This window comes from Delphinapterus leucas, chromosome 1 (genome assembly GCF_059928025.1).
Source record: "Delphinapterus leucas isolate spDelLeu-1000000601 "Yukka" chromosome 1, BTC_Dleu_Yukka2, whole genome shotgun sequence".
In the NCBI taxonomy this organism is placed as follows: Eukaryota; Metazoa; Chordata; class Mammalia; order Artiodactyla; family Monodontidae; genus Delphinapterus; species Delphinapterus leucas.
In genome coordinates this window covers 63,206,767-63,227,235 of record NC_143129.1, presented here as the reverse complement: position 1 = coordinate 63,227,235, position 20,469 = coordinate 63,206,767, and the positions used below count along the sequence as shown (strand labels likewise).

Sequence of the window (20,469 nt, the reverse complement as noted above, 5' to 3'; positions counted from 1 at the left end):
AGTAGTTGCAAGCACGCGGGCCCTAGAGCGTATGGGCTTCAGTAGTTGTGGTGCGTGGGCTCTAGAGTGCAGGCCTCTAGGTAGCCTTTTCATTAAGTTGATGGTTTCTTTTGCTTTGTAAGAAGTTTTTCAGTTTGATGTAGTCCCACTTGTTTTTTTTGCATTTATTGCCTTTGCTTTTGGTGTTAAATCCAAAAAACATTTCCAAGACTCATGTCAAGGAGCTTACCGCCTGTGTTTTCTTTTAGGAGTTCTGTTTTTTCAGGTTTTATGTTCAAGTCTTTAATACATTTTGAGTTAATTTTTGTGTATGGTATAAGATAGGGGTCCAGTTTCATTTTGTTGCATGTGGCTGTTCAGTTTTCCCAGCACCATTTATTGAAGTGACTGTCCTTTCCCCACTGTATATTCATGGGTCCTTTGTCATAAATTATTGACTATATATGCGACTAGTAAATCTTTTATAGCAGTGAGGAACATAGAATTGATGTTGAGGTAGCAAGTATCTCAAGGGACCTCTTTATTTTACCTTTGTAAGTTTTCCTGTATTGCACGGGGTTCAGTAAGAGTCATTTTCAGAAATATGGATTTATCTTATATATTGAAATCAGAAGTGTGTTTCCAGTAATAAATTAATAAGAAATTAAAACCAATTTAAATCAATTCTGACTCCATAGGTACCGAAAACAAATGGAAGAAATGCAAAAGGCTTTCAATATGACAATAGTAAAACTTCAGAATACTTCAAGAATAGCAGAGGAGCAGGTTGGTCATCTTCATATGTTATTTAATTTTTATATAAATTTCCATTGAATTTTGTAGGATCTCTCTGGTAAGAAGGATAAGTAATGTTGGTTCACTTTTTCCCTGATAGCTGATGATTAAGCTGTAATGTGATGTTTTCTAGCTGTTAGCATCAGTATCTGCTCAAGAGAAAATGTTCTTGAGCATTATTTGTATTACATTTCAAGATTTGTATGTACGTGTATGTGTGTAGAAGTGCAGTGGACTTTTTGGCAACTTTGTTAAACTCTACAATCATTTGTGGTTTTCTGTGTAGACAGTTTTATTGGTTGCAAATAAACAGCTCTATTTCTTTTTAATCCTTATACCTTTTTATTTCTTCTTTTTTCCTCTTATCTCTTGCCTAGAGCTGTACAGTGATGCAATAGGACTGATAGTGGCCATTCCCCTGTCTTGTTGATTTTAAGGGATTGAGTTCAGTATTGCAGCATTAAATGTGATGTTCATTAATAAGTTTTTATAGTGTGTTACCGTCATGAAGAAATTTTATATTTAACTTTTCTAAAAGGTTATTTGGGACTAAGGGAAGGTGAGGTGAGGTGAGGAGGCCTCAGGTTGCAGAGTTTAGTTGTATCTTACTCCCAGTTTGTGACATGTTATAATTGTGGTTCTACACACAGTTTTTCCCCACCCCTCTTTTTTTTTCTTTCTGAAATTGAGGTTTGAAAGTTGTTTACATATTCTTAGTATGAGTCCTTTATCAGAGACAGGCTTTGCAAATATTTTCTCCCAGTCCATTACTTGTTTTGTCATTCTCTTAAACATATCTTTTGAAGAGCTGAATTTAATTCGTTGAAGCCCAATTTACCTGTTTTCTCTTTGCCTAACCCAAAGTCACAAAGATTGTTTTCCTCTGTTTTCTTTTAGAATTTGCATAGTTTTAGTTTTACATTTGGTTTATGATCCATTTTAATTTTTACGTGTCACAGAGTATGGATCAAAGTTCTTTTTTTGTGAGGGAGGGGATTGAGAAACATGAATATTCCTTTCTTCCAGCATCATTTGTGGAGAGGACTGTCTTTTCTCCACTGGATTTCCTTTGCGCTTTTGATGAAAATCAATTCACCATATACATGTGGATTTGTTTCTGGAATTCTCTTCTGTTTTGTTCATCTGTATCTGTCTTTTTGCTTATACTGCACTGTTGTGATTACTGTAGCTTTATAGGAACTCTTGAAATCAGGTAGAGTGAATCCTCCAACTTTGCACTTGTCCAAAATTGTTTTGGCTAATCTGGATTTGACTAATACAGATTTTAGAATCAGCTTGTCAGTTGCTACCAAAAACAAACAAACAAAAACCTGTTTGGATCTTGATTGGGTTTGTGTTGAACTTATAGATCAATTTGGAGAATTCACATGTTAATAGTATTAAGTTCTCTGACCCATGAACACAGTATTTATTTAGTTCTTCATTAACATTTTCCCTTTATATTTAACATCTGTGCTTTATGAAAGACTTGTTTAAGTACTTTTAAATAATCTTGTGTATCATTAACACTATTGGAAGTAAATCCTAATTAGAAGTGTTAACCAATTTAATAACTGTAATAACTTATCTTTTAAAACTGTCTAGAATTTCTCAGTGTTTGTCAAAAGTGAGTCAAAAGAAACAGTTTAATGAATCACATTCAGCATTTTAAAAATATGAAGTAGGATAGAAAGTACCACAGTGGATCACAGTGAGGGAAGTAAGTGAAACTTCTTGTTACAGTTTTATACATCCGCCTACTCACCCCCACATAGACAGTGGAGACTTAAAGATTACTTAAATCTAAGTTTGAAAAACTTAGGTTTAGAATAATAAATAGTTATGTAGCTATTTCATAGAGGGTCCTAAATTAGAGTGTTAGATTTCCTTGACTTCTTTCTGCCCTCTTTTCCTTCTTCCTAAATTCACTAGTTAGTTGAAATTTTCAGTATAGTCTACCTAACGTAGGTTCATGACCATGAGTATATTGCATAAGTCTCTAAAATATGCATGCAAGTGATATTTTAAATAAAGACATGTCTGTTGATTATAAAAGTTTCTAAAATTCAGAGCTGGAAAGATGGGTGTTTTTGATGAATTTCTTTTCACTGGTTGACTAGAGGATCTGTTGTAGTTTTTTGACTATGTGACATCCTAAGTTCCATCCTAATATGCTGTGAAATAGAACTTTTAAAACCTTCTTGGTATGAGCCTGCTTGATATCCAGAAACATTCTTCAAAAATTTTTCAACATGTCTTTGTATTGACTGCTTTGGTTTAAAAAAAAAAAAAAAAAAGCATGCTTGACAAAGTGACTATTCTGCGTATAGCTGGTTATATACTGGTTTATACATATGGAGCCCATATTAACTTGAAAAGCAGTTTATTAGCGTCTGTTAGACAATATTCTACATGGTAGCAGTGAACGGTGAAAGGTTTTTTGGTTTTTGGCTTTTGTTTTTTTTGGCTCAGGGCAGGGGAGGAAGGTTAAATAGTCTTAGATTCTTGAAGTGTTTTATGTTTTTTTTTTAAATTTCTGGTCCAAGTTTACAGTATTCATTCATTAAGAGCTTCCTATTAATATGTCCCCCTCCCCGCCCTGAGGAATTTAACAGTTTTTCCAGATTTTTTACTTGAATTTATAATGCAGTTAAAGTACACATGAAACACAAAGGAAAATAATATTTATTTCCTCCTTTATTACAGGATCAGCGGCAAACTGAAGCCATCCAGTTGCTACAGGCACAACTGACCAACATGACACAGCTTGTTTCAAATTTGTCAACAACAGTAGCAGAATTAAAACATGAGGTAATTGTTATTGATGGTATTGTAGGAAATGGTGTCATAAAGGCAGGCTTCGTATCTAAGAACTTTAATCGAAGAAGATTGTCATTTATAAAGAACTTTTTCAGAACACCAGAATATGGCATTTTAAAGTTTTGGAAATATATTAATTATCATAATCTTTTGGAAAACACGGCTTTCGTAGTTTAGGTCTAAATTACAGTTGTAAAGCAATTCTGTTAAGCCTTTTGTAAACCATTGGTAGTTGCAATATACACTTCATTTTCAGTTCAAATAGGCTTATTAATTGCTTAATGAAACAAATTTTTCATTGATTTAAGCAGTATATATTGAGCTACCGGTGTGTGTGAAGCATGAGCTGTCCAGTTCTAGGTTGAAGCATACAGCAGTGAAGAGTCCCTAGCCTCACAGGGCCCTCTCACGTGGGGGAGAGAGGGAATACATACAGTAAATATATATGACGGACAGTGGGGTAGAGAGTGAAACTTGTGTGTGTGGACTGGTGGTGCTTTAAGTGTTGCTGCTTTAGCTATGGTGATGTTGGAAGGCTTGCCTGAGGAGGTGGCATTAGAACTGAGTGCTCAAGAGGAGTTAGCATCCACACAGAGCCTGGGGTCAGAACAAACTTGTTAGTAGCAGAAGTAGGGCAAAGGGCCTGTGACTAGAAACAGTGTAATGTGTTTGGGGTCAGAAAGAAAGCTGGTGTGGCTGGAGCAGAGTGAATGAGAGAAGTAAGGGTAAGAAATGAGTTTAGGAAATTGGCAGAGACCTGGTCATGTAGGCCTTTGTAGGCAATATAGAGTTTGAATTTTATTCTAATCACTGCAAGTCATTGAAAGTATTCAATAAAGAAGTAACATGGATCATCTCATTGAAAACACTTTGAGAAACTCCCTGTTTGTTGCTCTGTAGAGAATTGCCTCTTAGAGACCAGCAAGAGTGGAAGTGGGGAGGAAACCAATTAAAGAGGCAATTGCAGTAGCCTGGGTGAGGTGATGTTGGCTTGGACTAGGATTTTAGAAGTGGAGAACATTGTGAAGTTGCTGAATTCAGGATATATTTTAGAGGTAGAAAGACAAGCCTTGCTGAAAGATTGGATGTGGGACATGAGGAATTAAGGGTGATCCCCAGGCTTAAATCACTGGGCAATTAGTGGTTTAGTTTTGTAAGGTGGGAAAGACAGGTAAGAGCATGATTTTTTTTTTTTTTCTTACCAAGGAGAAGATAGTACAAATGAAAAAATGGAACATATGTGGCAAAATGTTAATGATTGAAGAACATGTTAATGATTGGTGAAAGTCATATTATATTATATTCATTGTATTATACTATTTTAAAAACTTTTCCATAGGTTTGAAAATTTTTAAAGAATGGAGGGGGGAGAAGAAAAAGTAAAACATTGCCTTTGTAGTACATTTTCAAAGAGCATGCCCTGCATTTATAGTTTTGAAGCACTCTGAAAAAAAATGTTTAAAATGATTTGTCCTTTGAACTTTAGATCCCATTGTATTTTTTTCTAATATGGTTTTCAAATTATTATTATTATTAAGCCCTCTTCTCATCTCAGGTTTCAGATCGACAAAGCTATCTTGTCATATCTTTGGTTCTCTGTGTTATCTTGGGACTGATGCTTTGTATGCAGCGTTGTCGAAACACTTCTCAATTTGATGGAGATTATATTTCAAAACTTCCTAAAAGTAACCAGTATCCAAGCCCTAAAAGGTAAGTCAGCATTATATTTCAGTTTTCCTCTTATTTTTATTTTTTATTTTTTGGCCACTCTGCGCAGCATGTGGGATCTTACTTCCCCGACCAGGGATCGAACCCATGCCCCTTGTATTGGAAGCACGGTGTCTTAACCACAGGACTGCCAGGAAAGTCCAGTTCCTCTTACACCTTTGAGAAATTTGAGCAAATAAAGGATACTGAGATAATTTCTTTCCCCGTATGATTATCTTGAAACCAAAATGTTAAAAACATCATTGGAACTAGTGAGATGGTCCTGTGCATGCCTGGAAGGTTCTGTAGACTCTAATAGAGAAAACACTGATAGTAAGTGTATAAAAACCCTTGAAATGGTTGTGAAAGATACTTCAATGTGGAATTTAAAGGGGGAGGAGGAGAATAGGTATTCTAATACAACACCTTTTAGAGAATGATCCTTAAATTTTTTTTACATGTGTTATCAATAACTGGAGTGTTACTTTAGAGGTTAGTCCTATGTGGTATGTACAGTTCTCTAGCGTCTGTCTAGCCCCAACTACAGAGTAAATTACATGTATTTTACTCATTGTGCCCAATGTTGTTTTTTCTTAATGTTAGGTGTTTCTCTTCCTATGATGATATGAGTTTGAAAAGGAGAACTTCATTCCCACTCATCAGATCCAAGTCTCTACAATTAACTGGGAAAGAAGGTAGATTTTTGTGGATATGTACTATGTGTATAGAAATGTGAATCTAGCTTCCTTCTAGCAGAAGCATAATGTCAATGTTGTGTTCGAGACCATCTGCAACAGAACAGTGGGTATAAGTAGCCTTTTGTTTGTGCGGTGTCAAAGCCACTTTACCATTTCCACACTTTAAATCTATCTTTGTTCCTAAAAGCCCAGAGGGTGGGGTGGGGGGCTTAGTGAAATTAGCCATTGGTAGCCTTATTTGCACATGCTCCTGTTTAGAAGTATTTCTTTTTAGAAAGGGGTGTTTGAGAAAGTTCAGCAGATATGGAAAACCTGAATGTGCTCCCATAGTATCCTGTGCTTATCTGCCTTCTCTTCCTGTACAGGTAGGACCCCTTTTGTCTCTAGTTTAGGTCTGTGAGGCACTTTCCGAAAAATAAATCAGGTCTTTCTCTTTTTCATAGCCCAGGGTCTATAATAGTATTCCATTGTCTAACACTTAATGAATACTTAAATTTAAATGAATGGGTGTGTACTGAGTGGTTGTTTTCCTGTATTAGTACTTTTTATAATTAGTACTGTAATTAGTGCTTATTGAGAGACTTATCTTCATAGCAATATTAAAATAACCAAATTAATGATATATTTCAACTAGTGCTTTCTTAATAATCATTGGATTCTCTTTCTTTAGGATTTAGTAACTGAGCAGCATGTTTCAATTGATTCAATCATTTAAGCAATCATTCCTGAGATTCTCTGGTTTACTGTTATCACAAAACTTTACAGACTTATGTACATGTGTGTTTACTTACGACTAGTAAATTTCATTCTAGTTCCTCCTGCCTTTTTCTTTCTCTTTTTTTCTTCTTTTGGCTGATGTGTCTTTTTATAACTGAGTTTTTTAAATGAAGTATAACTTGTACAGGAAAGTGTACTTAACGTATGTGCAGCTTGGTGGATTTTCACAAACTGAACATACCTGTGTGACCAACACCCCGATTAAGAAGCAGAACATTATCTAGCACCCCAGAAACTTCCTTGTGCTCTACACTGCCCATCCCCTCTCAGTATAGCCACTACATATTTTGATATTGTGAGATTCACCATGTCATTGAGTATAGTTGTAGTTTGTTTACTCTTATTCCTGTATAGTATCCCATTATACAAACATACATTATTCATTTACATTGGATTATTTCAGTTTGAGGCTATTACATATCTTTTGGCGAACACATGAACACACATCTGTTGGATATATACCTAGAAATGGGATTGCTGGATCATAAGATTGTGTATATGCCACCTTAGTAAATACTGCCACACAGTTTTGCAGAGTGTTGTATGAATTTGCCCTCCCGTCAGCTCTTTTTGAGAGTTCCATTTGTTCCATATCCCTATTAACATTTAATATTGTTGGTCTTTTAGCCGTTGTGGTGGGTGTATGTGCATTACTTATTTGAGCTGCGTTCATGTGATTAGGAAATATGTTGAGATGTTTTTCCTTCTCAGCATTTCTAGTCTCATTTTAAATTAGTTGAAATCCTATTTTACTATTTCTTTTCTCTATGTCACTCTTCAAAGCCAGATAGAATAGCCTTTTGTACCTGAGAATAGAATTACTTCTGTTTTAAACAACTGTGTCATCTTGGTTCATCTTTACAGTTAAAAAAGTTGAGTACAGTAGGCAGGAAGCTGGCTTTAATTCTGATTCCACTGTTTGTTAATTCATTTATTTCTTCTCCTGTTTGAATTAAATCTCTTCTTAAGGCATTTATTATAGTCTACTTTGATTTTAGCCATCCTGTACTTGCCTTATTTTTAATTCTAAGCTCAGTGAGAAGGGTCCATGTCTTATTTTGTTTTCTTACTGTAGTAAGAGACATGTAAAATTTACCATCTTGAAATTTAATTTGCTCTTAAAAATTTACTATTAAGTGTATAGTTCAGTAATGTTAAGTATATTCACAATGATGTGAAACAGATCTCGAGAACTTTTCCATTTTTTAAATCTGAAACTCTATATCCATTAAACCAATCCCTTTTTTCCTCTCCTCCCAGCCCCTGGTAACCTTCGTTGTTTTTTCTGTTTCTGTGAATTTGAATATTTTGATAAATAATGATTCCTCTTATATGAGTTGTCTTTCTCTGACTGGCTTATTTCATTTAGCATAGTGTCCTCAAGTTTCATCCATGTTGTAGCATGTGACAGGATTTTCTTCTTTTTTAAGACTGAATAATATTCTGTTGTACAGATATAATCATGTTTTGTTTATTCATCTGTTGATGGGCATTTGGGTTGCTTCTACCTCTTGGCTATTGTGAAATAATACTGCTGTGAACATGAGTGTGCAAATAAATCTTTAAGACCTTGCTTTCAGTTCTTCTGGATATATAGTTGACCCTTGAAACAGTGCTGGAGTTAGGGGCACTGAGTCTCTGCGCAGTTGAAAATCCATGTATAATTTATAGTTCACCCTCCATATCCATGGTTCCTCCGTATCTGAGGTTCTGGATCCGCAGATTCAGCCAACCACATGTTGTGTAGTACTGTAGTATTTACTGTTGAAAAAAAATCCACGTTTAAGTTGACTCATGCAGTTCAAATCCATGTTGTTCAAGGGTCAACTATGTACTCAAATGGGATTGCTGGATCATATGGTAGTTCTATTTTTTGAAGAAACTTTACAGTGTTTGTCATAGTGGTTGCACCATTTTACAGTTCCACCAACAGTGCACAATGGTTCCAGATTTCTCCACATCCTCACCAGTACTTGTTTCCTATTTTGATAGTAGCCATCCTAATGGATGTGAGGTGATATCTCATTTTGCTTTTGATTTGTGTTTCTCTGATGATTAGTGATGTTGAGCATCTTTTCATGTGCTTGTTGGCCATTTATAAATCATCTTTGAAGAAATGTCTATTCAAGTCCTTTGCTCATTTTTAAATCAGGTTATTTTTTGTTTAATTGTAAGAGTTCTATATATTCTGGATATCAATCCCTTATCAGATATATGATTTGCAGCTATATTCTCCCATTTTGTAGGTTGTGTTTTCACTCTGTTGATTGTGTCCTTTGATGGACAAAATTTTTTTAAGTTTGATGTAGTCCCATTTGTCTATTTTTGCTTTTGTTGCTTGTACTTTAAATGTCACATCCAAGAAATCATTACCAAGGCCAATGTCATGAAGTTTTCCTTCTGTGTTTTCTTCTAGGAATTTTATAGTTTTAGGTTTTATGTTTAGGTCTTAATCCATTTTCAGTTAATTTTTGTATATGATGTAAGATAAGGGTTCAACTTCATTCTTTTGCATGTAGATATCCAGTTTTCCCAGCACTATTTGTTGAAGAGACCGTTCATTCCCCATTGAGTGGTCTTGCCACCCTTGTTGAAGATTATTTGACCATTTGTGAGAGGATTTATTCCTGGGCTCTTTTTTTTTTATTCCATTGGTCTGTATGTCTCTTTATACCAGTACCACACAGTTTTGATTACTGTAACTTTGTGATGTGTTTTGAAATCAGGCAGTGTGAGTCCTCTGTTTTTATTTTTTAAAAATTGTTTTGCCTATTTAAGATCACTTGGGATTTGATACGAATTTTAGGATGCATTTCAGCAAAAGAATGCTATTAGGATTTTGATAGGGATTATGCTTAATCTATAGATCGTTTTGGTAGCATGGACATCTTGACAATATGAAGTCCTCCAGTCGTGAATGTGAGATGTCTTTCCATTTTTTTGTACCTTCTTTAATTTCCTTCATCAGTGTTTTGTAGTTTATACTTTGATTTACGTCTCTCACTTTTGTTGACCAGCCAGGTGGACCAAGATTGTTTCGATTTTTGTAAGACATTTTTATTATAAAATAAGTGAAATACAAAAAAGTGCACAAAACTGAAATGTACAACATGCAAAGTAATTATAAAGTGAACACCTGTGTAACTAGCACCCAGATCAAGAAATAGAACAAGGCCAGCACTTTTGGTATTGCTCCTGTAGAGATAGCTACCTTGACTTTTGAAATAGTCATAGTCTTCCATTTTCTTAATAGTTTTACCATCAATGTTTGGATTCCTCAACAATATAATTTGATTTTTACCTGGTTTTGAGCTTTTGATAAATGGAATCATACCATATATACTTTTTTGTCTTTCTTTCAGCATTCTATTTGTGAGGTTCATATACATGATTATACTTCATTTTCAATATTGTATAGTATTTCAGCAACTGACTAAATCACAATGTAGTTATCCATTGTACTGTGTTGCTTACAGTTTGGGGCTATTACAGATAATGCTGCTTGTAAACATTCCCTTTGTTTCTATACCGGCACATAGTTGCATGAGTTTCTCTAAGAATATTACCTAGATGTAAAATTGCTGGACTGTAGGGTATGCTTATCTACGAGTTATAAGATAATGGCAAACTTTTCCAAAGTGGTCATATCAGTTTATCCTTCCACCAGTACCATGAGAATTCCCATTATTCTATGTTTTTACCAGCACGCACTTAGAATTGTCAAATTGTAAAGTGTTTAACCTCATTGCAATTGTAATTTGCACTACCTGATTACTAGTGGGGCTGAGCACTTTTACTTATGCTGTTTATTCATTTGACTTTCCTGGGCATTAAAGGTTTTTGCCTGTTCTTTTACTGGGTTGTTTCTCTCTTTCATACTGGTTTATAGTTATTTTTAAGATTTGGATTCTAATTGTTAGTTGGTTAAATGTTGCAGATATCTTATTTCATGTAGATATCTATTTCACTCTTGAGACAACCTATTTTACATGGAGTCTTTTTTAAAAAAATATTTATTTATGGCTGCATTGGGTCTTAGTTGTGGCACGTGGGATCTTTCATGGCTGTGCACAGGCTTTGTCTAGTTGCAGCAAGCGGGGGCTGCTCTTCATTGCAGTGCGCAGGCTTCTCATTGCAGTGGCTTCTCTTGTTGCAGAGCACCGGCTCTAGGCATGCGGGCTTCAGTAGTTGCAGCACGTGGGCTCAGTAGTTGTGGCGCATGGGCTCAGTTGCTCCATGGCAGGTGGGATCTTCCCAGACCAGGGTTCGAACCCATGTCCCCTGCATTTGGCAGGTGGATTCTTAACCACTGCGCCACCAGGGAAGTCCCACAAGTCCCCTTTCAAATCACATTATACTACTTTGCAGGTAGTATGAATATTTTATAATAACAAAATATTCCTAATTCCTCCCTTCAATCCCTTATATAATTTTTCATTCTTTTTACTTCTATATAAGCATGTATAGTTACATAAGCATACCCAAATACATTGTTGCTATTATTGTTTTGAACAAGTTGTTATGTTATGGATTAAGAAAAGTTTTTATCTTACCTTCACTTACTCGTTCTCTGATACTCTTCCTTTTTTTATGCAGATCGGAGTTTCTGACCTGTATTATTTTCCTTTCTGAAGAACTACTTTTAACATTTCTTGCAAAAGCAGGTCTATTGGCAACAATTCGTCAATTTTAGCTTGCATCTTTGATTTTTTGAAGTTTGTATATGAAATGCCTGGGTGTAGTAATTTTGGCATTTGTCTTTCTTGGTATTCTGAGTTTCCTGGATCTGTGGTTACTGTCAGACATTAATTTGGGGAAATTCTGTCATTATTACTTAAAATATTCCTTCTGTTCCATTCTCCTACTCTTTCTGTATTCTCATTACTCATATGTTACACCTTTTGTAGTTGTCCCGCGGTTTTTGGGTATTCTTTTCATTTTTTTAAAATTCGTTTTTCTCTTTACTTTTTAGTTTTGGAAATTTCTATTGTCATATCCTCAGCCTCAGTTATTCTTTGCTCAGCTGTGTTCAGTCTACTAATGAACCCATCAGAGGCAGTCTTCATTTCTATTACTGTGTTTGATCTCTAGCATTTCTTTTTAATTCCTTTTTAGAATTTTTCTGCTTACATTATCTATCTGTTCTTGGATGTTGTCTACTTTTTTCCACTTAAGTCCTTAGTATATTAATCATGGTTTTTAAAAATTCCTGGTCTAATAATTTAAGCATTCCTTCCATATCTAACTCTGGTTCTAATGCACGTTTAGTCTTTTCAAACTGTGTTTGCCCCGTTTTAAATGCCTTATAGTTTTTTGTTGAAAGGGGAGTATAATGTACAGGTGGTCCCCAACTTATGATGGTTTGACTTAATTTTTCAACTTCACGACGTGTGAAAGCAATATGCATTCAGTTAAAATAGTGCTTTGAATTTTGACCTTTCCCAGGCTAGTAATATGTAGTATGATTCTCTCATGATGCTGGGCAGTGGCAGCAAGCTCTCAGGACAGAAATGACTTTTGTGTTCTACTTGACTGTCTGGGTTCCTACTTTTCCTTCAGTTGTGGCCTGGAATTACTTACTTAGTCTTGACAGCCCTTCAGTGCTGTTAGTGATTTTTTTTTAAATTCATTTAATTGCTTGAGGTTGATCTGAAAACCATTAACAACCATTCCTAGAAGTACACGTCATGTTTTTTAAAAAAGCAATTTGAATGAGATTAGTAATCTGATAGAAATGACTATTTAAAGGAATCTTTGGATACTTTTATATATTTGATGACTTTCTCAACAAATTTCTAAGACAATGTAAAAAATTATAATTCGTTGAATCATGTTATTAGTAGATTTCTGGTACATGAACTTTTATAATGAGTTTGCTACTTACAAACTTCTGCCTACATCAGACTATAAATCATTTACTTTTAGTGGGTTGAATAGGACTGAAGTCTCAGAGCACCTCTTTTATATGCGTATTTATCTCGTCAGGGTGGGGGTGGCATAGAGCTGTCGTGAATGTGCTTAAAGTAATGAAATTTCGGCAACCTAAGGCCAGTATTTCTAATTTACTCACCATGCCAGAGTGTTCATTCATTATTGCTTGATCGCTGATACTGCATATTCAAGCTATTTTAAGATTTTGGAGTTCATAGTTTTGATCACAATAAATCATAGTTTTGATCGCAGTAAATCATAGTAATAAACAATTAGAAAAAACTTCTTAGACCTCTTTTTGTATGTTCCTTTAACTGGCTTTCATATAGTCACAACTGCTTGTTGCACAGTTAACCCATATTTGCAACACAGTATAGTCTTCTGGAAAAATATTCAGATGATCTATAGGTTTGGTATTAGCTTACCTGGAATGTGATTTTTCTCATTACATATAAGAGGGTAGAGCTGGCCCAAACAAGGATCCTTACTGTGTTGGCTGATAGCTGATAGCCAACACAGTAAGTTAAAAACTTAAGTTATTTGATGATGATCAGTGAAGCCCAAAATAAGAATGGTGCCCTCTCCTAACTTATTGCTTTTGGCTTACTAATTTCAAGTGCATAAATATATGATATATATATATATATATATATATATAAATTCATTGGTTCTGTTAAGAAAATAATCATAAAGGGATAATATAATATTTATAGTATTTAATCATAGTATAATCTACATTTTATGTCTGCTTTTTTTCTTACTTATAGTAGACCCAAATGATCTGTACATTGTAGAACCCCTCAAGTTCTCTCCAGAAAAAAAGGTAATGTTTTGTTTCCTTTTAAGTATATTGGTGTGTTATGTGGGTGTAGATGAAGAAATAGGTTGAAAGTTTTAATATAACCTTTAAGTGGTCCTTAAACTTACTGTTTATTTTCAATCATGATAATGATGTAAATGTTTACAGGGGTCAGCAAACTATGACCCATAGGCTATATATGGCCTGTGGCCTGTTTTACAGGGGCCTGAAGCCATTTTTAAAGAGTTGTAAAATAAAAAACAATATGCAGAGAGAGAGTATGTGACCTGAAAAGCCTAAAATATTTACTATCATCTGGCTTTTACAGAAAAGACTTGCTGACCCCTGGCTGATTGTCTGACATGCACTGATAATAAAGAATGACTCAGTGTGTGTGCTAGTCCTGTAATCCTCACATCAACCTGAAGACGATACTCTCCCACTTTTTAAGTGAGAACACTGAAACTCAGAGTTTGTATCTTCTTTAAATGACTCATTAAATAGGTGGCAAAAATCAGACTGTACTTAGGCTTTTTTGGTTACAAAGTGTGTGCTTTTTCCATTTTGCCTCTTAAAGTAAGTTGTACTCATTTTGATTACAGGTAATTGTCTCCAGGTGAAAGAACTTGGCCATTAGAACTTAACTATCTTGTAACTTGGCCCAAGTTACAAGGTAGTATGTGGCGAAGTTAGGATTGAAATAGCCTAGGATTCAATCCTAACTTCACCACATACTGCCTTGTAACTTGGGGAGGGAATCAAACCTGTGAACCTTGGTTTTTTCATTTGGTAACCATGGACAAAATATTGATACTCACCATTCAGGGTTAGCAAGTAAGATACACACGAAAGCAACTAGAATGATGTCTGGCACATAATAGGCATTCAGATTTTAGTTATCGCCCCCTAATCTGTATTCAGAGGTGGCAGATAAGAGTTTGACTGAGTAGTGTTTACAAAATGAAAAGGTAATTATGGTATCTGTAAAGAACATAACAGTATGTTTTGCTGTTTATAATACTCTTTTACTTTCCACCAGGAGATGGCACTTTACTCCAGTAGCTCAGCTCTCTGAATTTGGTTAGGTAACTATTGGAGGTCTAATTCCTCCCCTTTCTTTTCCTTGTGTTATAGAAGAAACGCTGCAAGTACAAAACTGAAAAAATTGAGACCATAAAGCCAGCACATCCATTGCACCCTATAGCCAATGGCGACATAAAAGGAAGAAAGCCTTTTACGAACCAGAGAGATTTTTCTAATATGGGAGAAGTTTATCACTCTTCTTATAAGGGTCCTCCGTCTGAAGGAAGCTCAGAAACTTCATCACAGTCAGAAGAGTCTTATTTTTGTGGCATTTCAGCTTGCACAAGTCTGTGCAATGGACAGTCCCAAAAGACAAAAACTGAGAAGAGGGCTTTGAAACGAAGGCGGTCTAAAGTCCAAGACCAAGGAAAATTGATAAAAACTCTCATACAGACTAAGTCAGGATCATTGCCAAGCCTGCATGACATAATCAAAGGAAACAAAGAGATCACCGTGGGAACACTTGGTGTTACAGCAGCCTCGGGACATATTTAAAATTAATCGAACTTTTCATACTGGAGACTTTTGTTGTTCTTTGAAGAACAGCCTGTGGTATTTGAAGGGTTTGGGGGAGGGAGAAAATATTACTGGGAAAAGTATTCAGAAATTATGATTCCTGCCTTTTGAAAAAGTAGGTGGGACTGTGTCAATCTTGGTTAGTGAGCTGCAGTTTTACAAGGCTGATCACTTCCTACAAGGACAATGGTAGACATTTTATAAAGATTTTTTTCACAGATTAATTACTGGGACAAAAGTAATTCGGAAGCCCAGTTCCTTGGGTGGGATAGGAATGAAAGCCTAAACCTCTTCCTTTAGCTTTGTTCCTACTTCTTGCACCTTCCCATATTTATGTGCCTTTTGTCTATTTATAATGCCACTGGAAGAGGAGGGAGAACTTTTCCTGTCATTTGATTTCTTTTATAACTTTGTTAGTTTTTTTGAAGCTGCAAACACTACAAGGCTTTAATGTGATCTGCGCCTGGAGTTCAGTAAAGATCAGTAAAGACAGTGTAAAGATCCTAAAGACTTGGCCAACTTGACCTCTGTTTAGCAAACTCACTTGAAACAGACACTTGATGGAATTTTTACATCTGTTCTTTTAAGTTAAGTGGTGATGCTTTTGATGTTATTTTCATTTAACTTATTCACACTAGTTTTCTTTGGTTACTAATTCAATGAGAAGGGGAAGAAAAAAACGACAGGATCTTTTCTTGAAAATAACTAGTACTTGCAAATAATTGTTTTATAAACTTACCTTTTAAACACATTTAGCCACTTTTAAGGGTTTTCTTTAGCTACATTACATTTTCAACCTTCACAATAAGCACTAATCCTCCCAACTTTCAGATCACTGTTTTCTCTTACAAATGGAAAATTCAAAGGTTTGTCAAATGAGTCCAGGTCTCATAATCACTGCCTATGTATGTATGCACAGAACCAGCTAGTGAGTTTGTCAAGCCTTGTCTAATTGGTCAAGTCTAAAGGGATTAATTAATTCCTTGATGTTTGCTTTGTACTGGCTACAAATGTGCAGAGATATACATGTGTGATGTCAATGGGTTTGTCTTTGTCTTTTTTCTTTAAAAATAATTGGCAGTGACTGTATTTGAATCAAATGATTTCTTAAGTATGTGTTTGTACAGTAATGAGTGAAAGTGGAAAGTTTCTTTTTGAAAGGGAGAGAATTGACCGTTTTGTGTTGCAAGATTTAAGTTATTGAGCACTTTTAGTAATAACTGTTTTTAAACTTGTCTAATACCTTTCTGGGGGTATTGTTTGTAATGTGACTTATTTAAAGCCTCCTTTGTTTAAGTTGCTGCTTTAGGTTAACAGTATGTTTTAGATGATTTAAAATTTTTTCCAACCTGTACAATTAGCCATTCAGAGCAAGAGGGCCTGATTGTATAGAAACCCATTGAAAAGAGGTCCAGATGAGAGCAGAGGTAGAGCAGGAAGTTACACCATCTGTGTGCAGCATCCAGGGTTGTGGAAAGAAGACTTTCAATATGTAACTACGGAGCTGTAGTGCCATTAGAAACTGTGAATTTCCAAATAAATCTGAACACTTGTCTTTGTTAATTACTGGCTCTTCTGTTCTTTGAAGGAGAACTTTTACAAACTTGTTACTCTGAACAAATTTGTTTTTGCCACTTTTAAAGTTAAATACAGCAGCATCCTGTTAAATAATCACATTTCAGCCAACTACAAACTGATTGAACTTTGACAGAAACATTTTGTTCCCTATACAGTCAGAATTTCACCATTTCAAACACTGAAATGAGAGTTTTGAATATTTAGTAGACTACGTTTATGTGCTTTTCTCTTATTAGGTGCCATCTTTAAGACTACTAATTGTTAATTTTTTCCATATATAAACATAGCATAACATTTTACAATTTGGGGTTTATTTTCCCTCTCTGAGATTATACTTACATGAGGGGAAAACATGAAAATTCTTGCCAATAATAGATTTGTGACTGGCGAGGAGCAAAGCTATACATGTGTGTGTGTGTATGTGTGTGTGTGTGTGTGTGTATATATATATATATATATATATGAGGCTTTCAATGTTCCTTGGTAGTCAACTGTATTTTATTTCTTCTAATATTAAGTTAAGCATTAAAACAGTAAGAAATAAGAAGAAACGAAGGGATCTGTAAGAGCAAGAACACAAAGTAAAGTTCTTTTAATTGGATTTTTAAAAATAGTTATATAATTTGAGGAATGAAATTGTTTTATAAGGTAAGGTTTGCACAGAAAGACAGCTGTTCTCTATTCTCTGCCACTACACGTCCCCCACACCCCAGCCTTTCCCCCATCAAGGGTTCCTTGCTCCCCAGCAGCAACCATTTTCAACTCTGTGTCTCCAGTTACTGTGCTTATTTTGCCACTTACTGATTTGCCAGTTTTTGATGTGTCCCCAGTGTGAATATATAAACTTGTCGGCATGAATATGAAGTAGATATAAACTTATATTTGTTAACCTGGTTGAACAAATTTAAGATCACAGTATAATAAGCAACATGTCTATTTAGAAATACGTTTTAACTCTATTTCATAGAACAAAGTTACTTAAAAACCTCATGCTTTTCCCCAACTTTTTAACTTGAGAAGTTTCAAATCCATAGAAAACGTGAATTCCCATGCACCGTTACCCAGGTTCAACAATTAGCATTTGTAGTTTTCTTTTTATACATACATACACATGTATTAAACACATTTTTTGGGTGAGCCCTTTGAAAGTTAAAAGATACCATGCTCTTAACCCCTAAATACTTACGCATGTATTTTCTAAGAATAAGAACATTCACCTACATGACCATAATACTAGTATCACACCTGAGAGTCAGTAATTCCCTAATATCTAATACACACTCCATGATCAGATTTCTCCACAGGTCCACATGCATACTCTTTCCTTCCTTTTCCTTTCCTTCTTTCTTTACCAAGGGCCAGTCAAGTTTCACTTGGTTTCATTGTCTAGTTTCTTTTAAAATGTACAGATTGCTTTATGACTTTGCATGTCTTCCTTGTGTAAGGGCCATACTTATTTTCTCTGGATCATTCCAGTTTTAGTGTCTGAGCCACCAAAGTGGCTATTAAGAGCTTCTCTAGTGATGTATCAACACTGTCACTATAAATTTTATCCCAACCCACAAGTATTCATTTATACGACATTAAGACATTAAAAAAAATCCTATTGGAACATGTATTATACTACTCCACTGCACTGTACTCCACTTAGTCTATTACTTTCAAAATTAATCTTCAGAATATTTGTTTACAACAGTTCATCACTTGCATTTGTAAGGTCATACACCCTAGACTACCAACTTTGCATTCCATTTTTTTGACAAATCAGATATTGAAAACCCAAACAAATACCTTCTGTTATAAAACTTGTAAAATAAGTCTTTTTGAGCAAACAGAAGCATTTGTGATTTTTAAGTTTATAAGGGATAAAAACCAAGTTTTACACCCAGAATAGTTCCCCATGTAGGCGGTGTACTATCCCACTTAAGAGCAGGTGTTTAAATCAGACTGCCTAGTTTCATATTTGTTCTCTATCTCGAGTTTGGCTTTAGACAAAATCACAATCAGTCATAATCTCATTAAGCATCAGATTTCTCACCTGTAAATATGTGTAACAGCACCTATTTCAGATAATTGTTCTGAAGATCAGTCATACTTATACATGTAAAACTATCATGTGCCTAGCATGTAGTACACACAATGTTAGCTATTAATGTTTTGATGCTCAGAGTGAGATCTCATCCCTTTGTCTCTGAGCATCAACCAGCAGGTGTAAGACTGTCCTCTCCAGCCTCAGTCTACAACCACCATCCATTAGCAGGGTCAGCAGGGAGCTTTGAGCTGAATGTGCTCTGAGTAAGATTCCACCCTCAGTGCTTCCATCGCAGGCATCAATAAGTCACTCCAGAGCTCTGCAGGGCCCCTGGAAAGACCTTGCTACCCCTTGTTATAAGGCCTTGCCACAATTTTATGCCTCAAAACCATTAAGGCAAATTTCATATGCCTTTGATTCCTATTAATTTTATCACCACAAGAAACCCCATATGGCTCTTCACATCCTTCTTTCTGGACCCATGTTCCTTCACCAACGCCTAAAAACACTTCCCCTGTGCCCTCTGGAACTCAAAAGTCAGTCATCAGTAAAATTTCCTAAATCTTTAACTTCTTTCAACCTTCTCTTCACCTTATTCTAATTGAAACTACTTTCCTTGAATCCTTTCCAGGAGGTCACTTTTTTTCTTCCTGACTGCCTCATACCACTCGACCTAGAGGTAGAATAGATGGTCTCCTTAATCTTCAGTGCCTAAAACGCCTCACTTTGTATCTTATATTGACAAACTCTAGCTCTACTCTTTCTCCTTGTTGCAAGTGAACCCCTGTTTTCTCTCACCCTCTCTCATCTTCATTCATGGGGTCACTGTCATTCTAATACTGTTTCTGTCATAATCCTTGATTTCAATGTCTACACATTATTTTTTCTAGTTTCTCACTTCTTTGCCTTCTTTCCCCTAAGATCTTGTTCTCCAGCCTGTATCAGCCACTTACTCCCATGATTAAATCCTAGTGTTTATCACTGTCAATATCCATAATCCTTAATACCATTTTCAAGCACCCAACTCTGAACACCACCTCCTATTTTTCTAGCTCATGTCCCCTCACACCCTAACTCTAACAATTCTTCGATTTCACCGAATCCTACAGTTCATTGGTCATACTGATAAGAACAGAGTAAAGGGACAAAGTAGGTGATTAAATAGATAATCCCACTAAGGGAACATAAGAAAAATGTATGGGAGACCCCTGTAAGTTAATGATCACTCAAGAAAGCAGGTTTGCCTAACACAAAACCAAGCAGGCTTCCTTAAAAACAAAACCATGCAATAGTCATGAGACATGCCCTAAAACAATAAAACGATGATGGCTTTCTTAAGTTCCCTTTACACCCTGGTCTTTCTTGTCCCACTCCCAAATCACTTTTCTTTCACTCAAAAGAAAGTTCTCTTTCCTATAGGGGAGGGAAAAAAATGACACTCTCAAAATATTTTCAAATGAACCTTATTCTTCATTAGGGCAAAGGCAATGCTTCCTATCTTTGTCCTTGACTTCCAAGAATGGGTGAATGATGGACTTCCCTTTTACCATTTCAACTCAACACCCTTAAAAGTCAACAGCAATGGAAGAGGAATCAAGATGGTGGGGCAGTAGGATGTGGAGCTTACCTCTTCCCACAGATACAGCAAAAACACATCTATAAGTGGAACGATTCACACAGAACATCTACTGAATGCTGGCAGAAGACCTCAGACTTCCAAAAGGGCAAGAAAACCTCCATGTAACCGGGTAGGA

At 35.6% G+C, this 20,469-nt stretch overlaps 1 protein-coding gene and 1 non-coding gene across 16 annotated transcripts in view; one reads left to right on the top strand and one right to left on the bottom strand.

Moving 5' to 3' along the window:
• Positions 1–16,668, top strand: part of SUCO (SUN domain containing ossification factor) — a 75,099-nt gene extending 58,431 nt beyond the window's left edge. For 12 of the 15 annotated variants that reach the window (XM_089911073.1, XM_022560181.3, XM_089911075.1 and 9 more), the window contains 6 exons: positions 678–765; positions 3,481–3,585; positions 5,150–5,304; positions 5,905–5,996; positions 13,475–13,530; positions 14,641–16,668. In XM_089911073.1, coding sequence (XP_089767199.1) covers positions 678–765; positions 3,481–3,585; positions 5,150–5,304; positions 5,905–5,996; positions 13,475–13,530; positions 14,641–15,084 — 940 coding nt within the window. In that variant the 3' untranslated portion in view covers positions 15,085–16,668. Of the gene's footprint in view, positions 1–677; positions 766–3,480; positions 3,586–5,132; positions 5,305–5,904; positions 5,997–13,474; positions 13,531–14,545 lie in introns of those variants that run through there. The other 3 variants (XM_089911079.1, XM_089911091.1, XR_016393137.1) reach the window with 3 other exon arrangements.
• A 1,414-nt stretch (positions 16,669–18,082) lies between these two features.
• Positions 18,083–18,188, bottom strand: LOC115801786 (U6 spliceosomal RNA). The gene has a single exon (XR_004022133.2). It is a non-coding gene; the product is annotated as a U6 spliceosomal RNA (small nuclear RNA).
• Between the last annotated feature and the right edge of the window lie 2,281 nt (positions 18,189–20,469).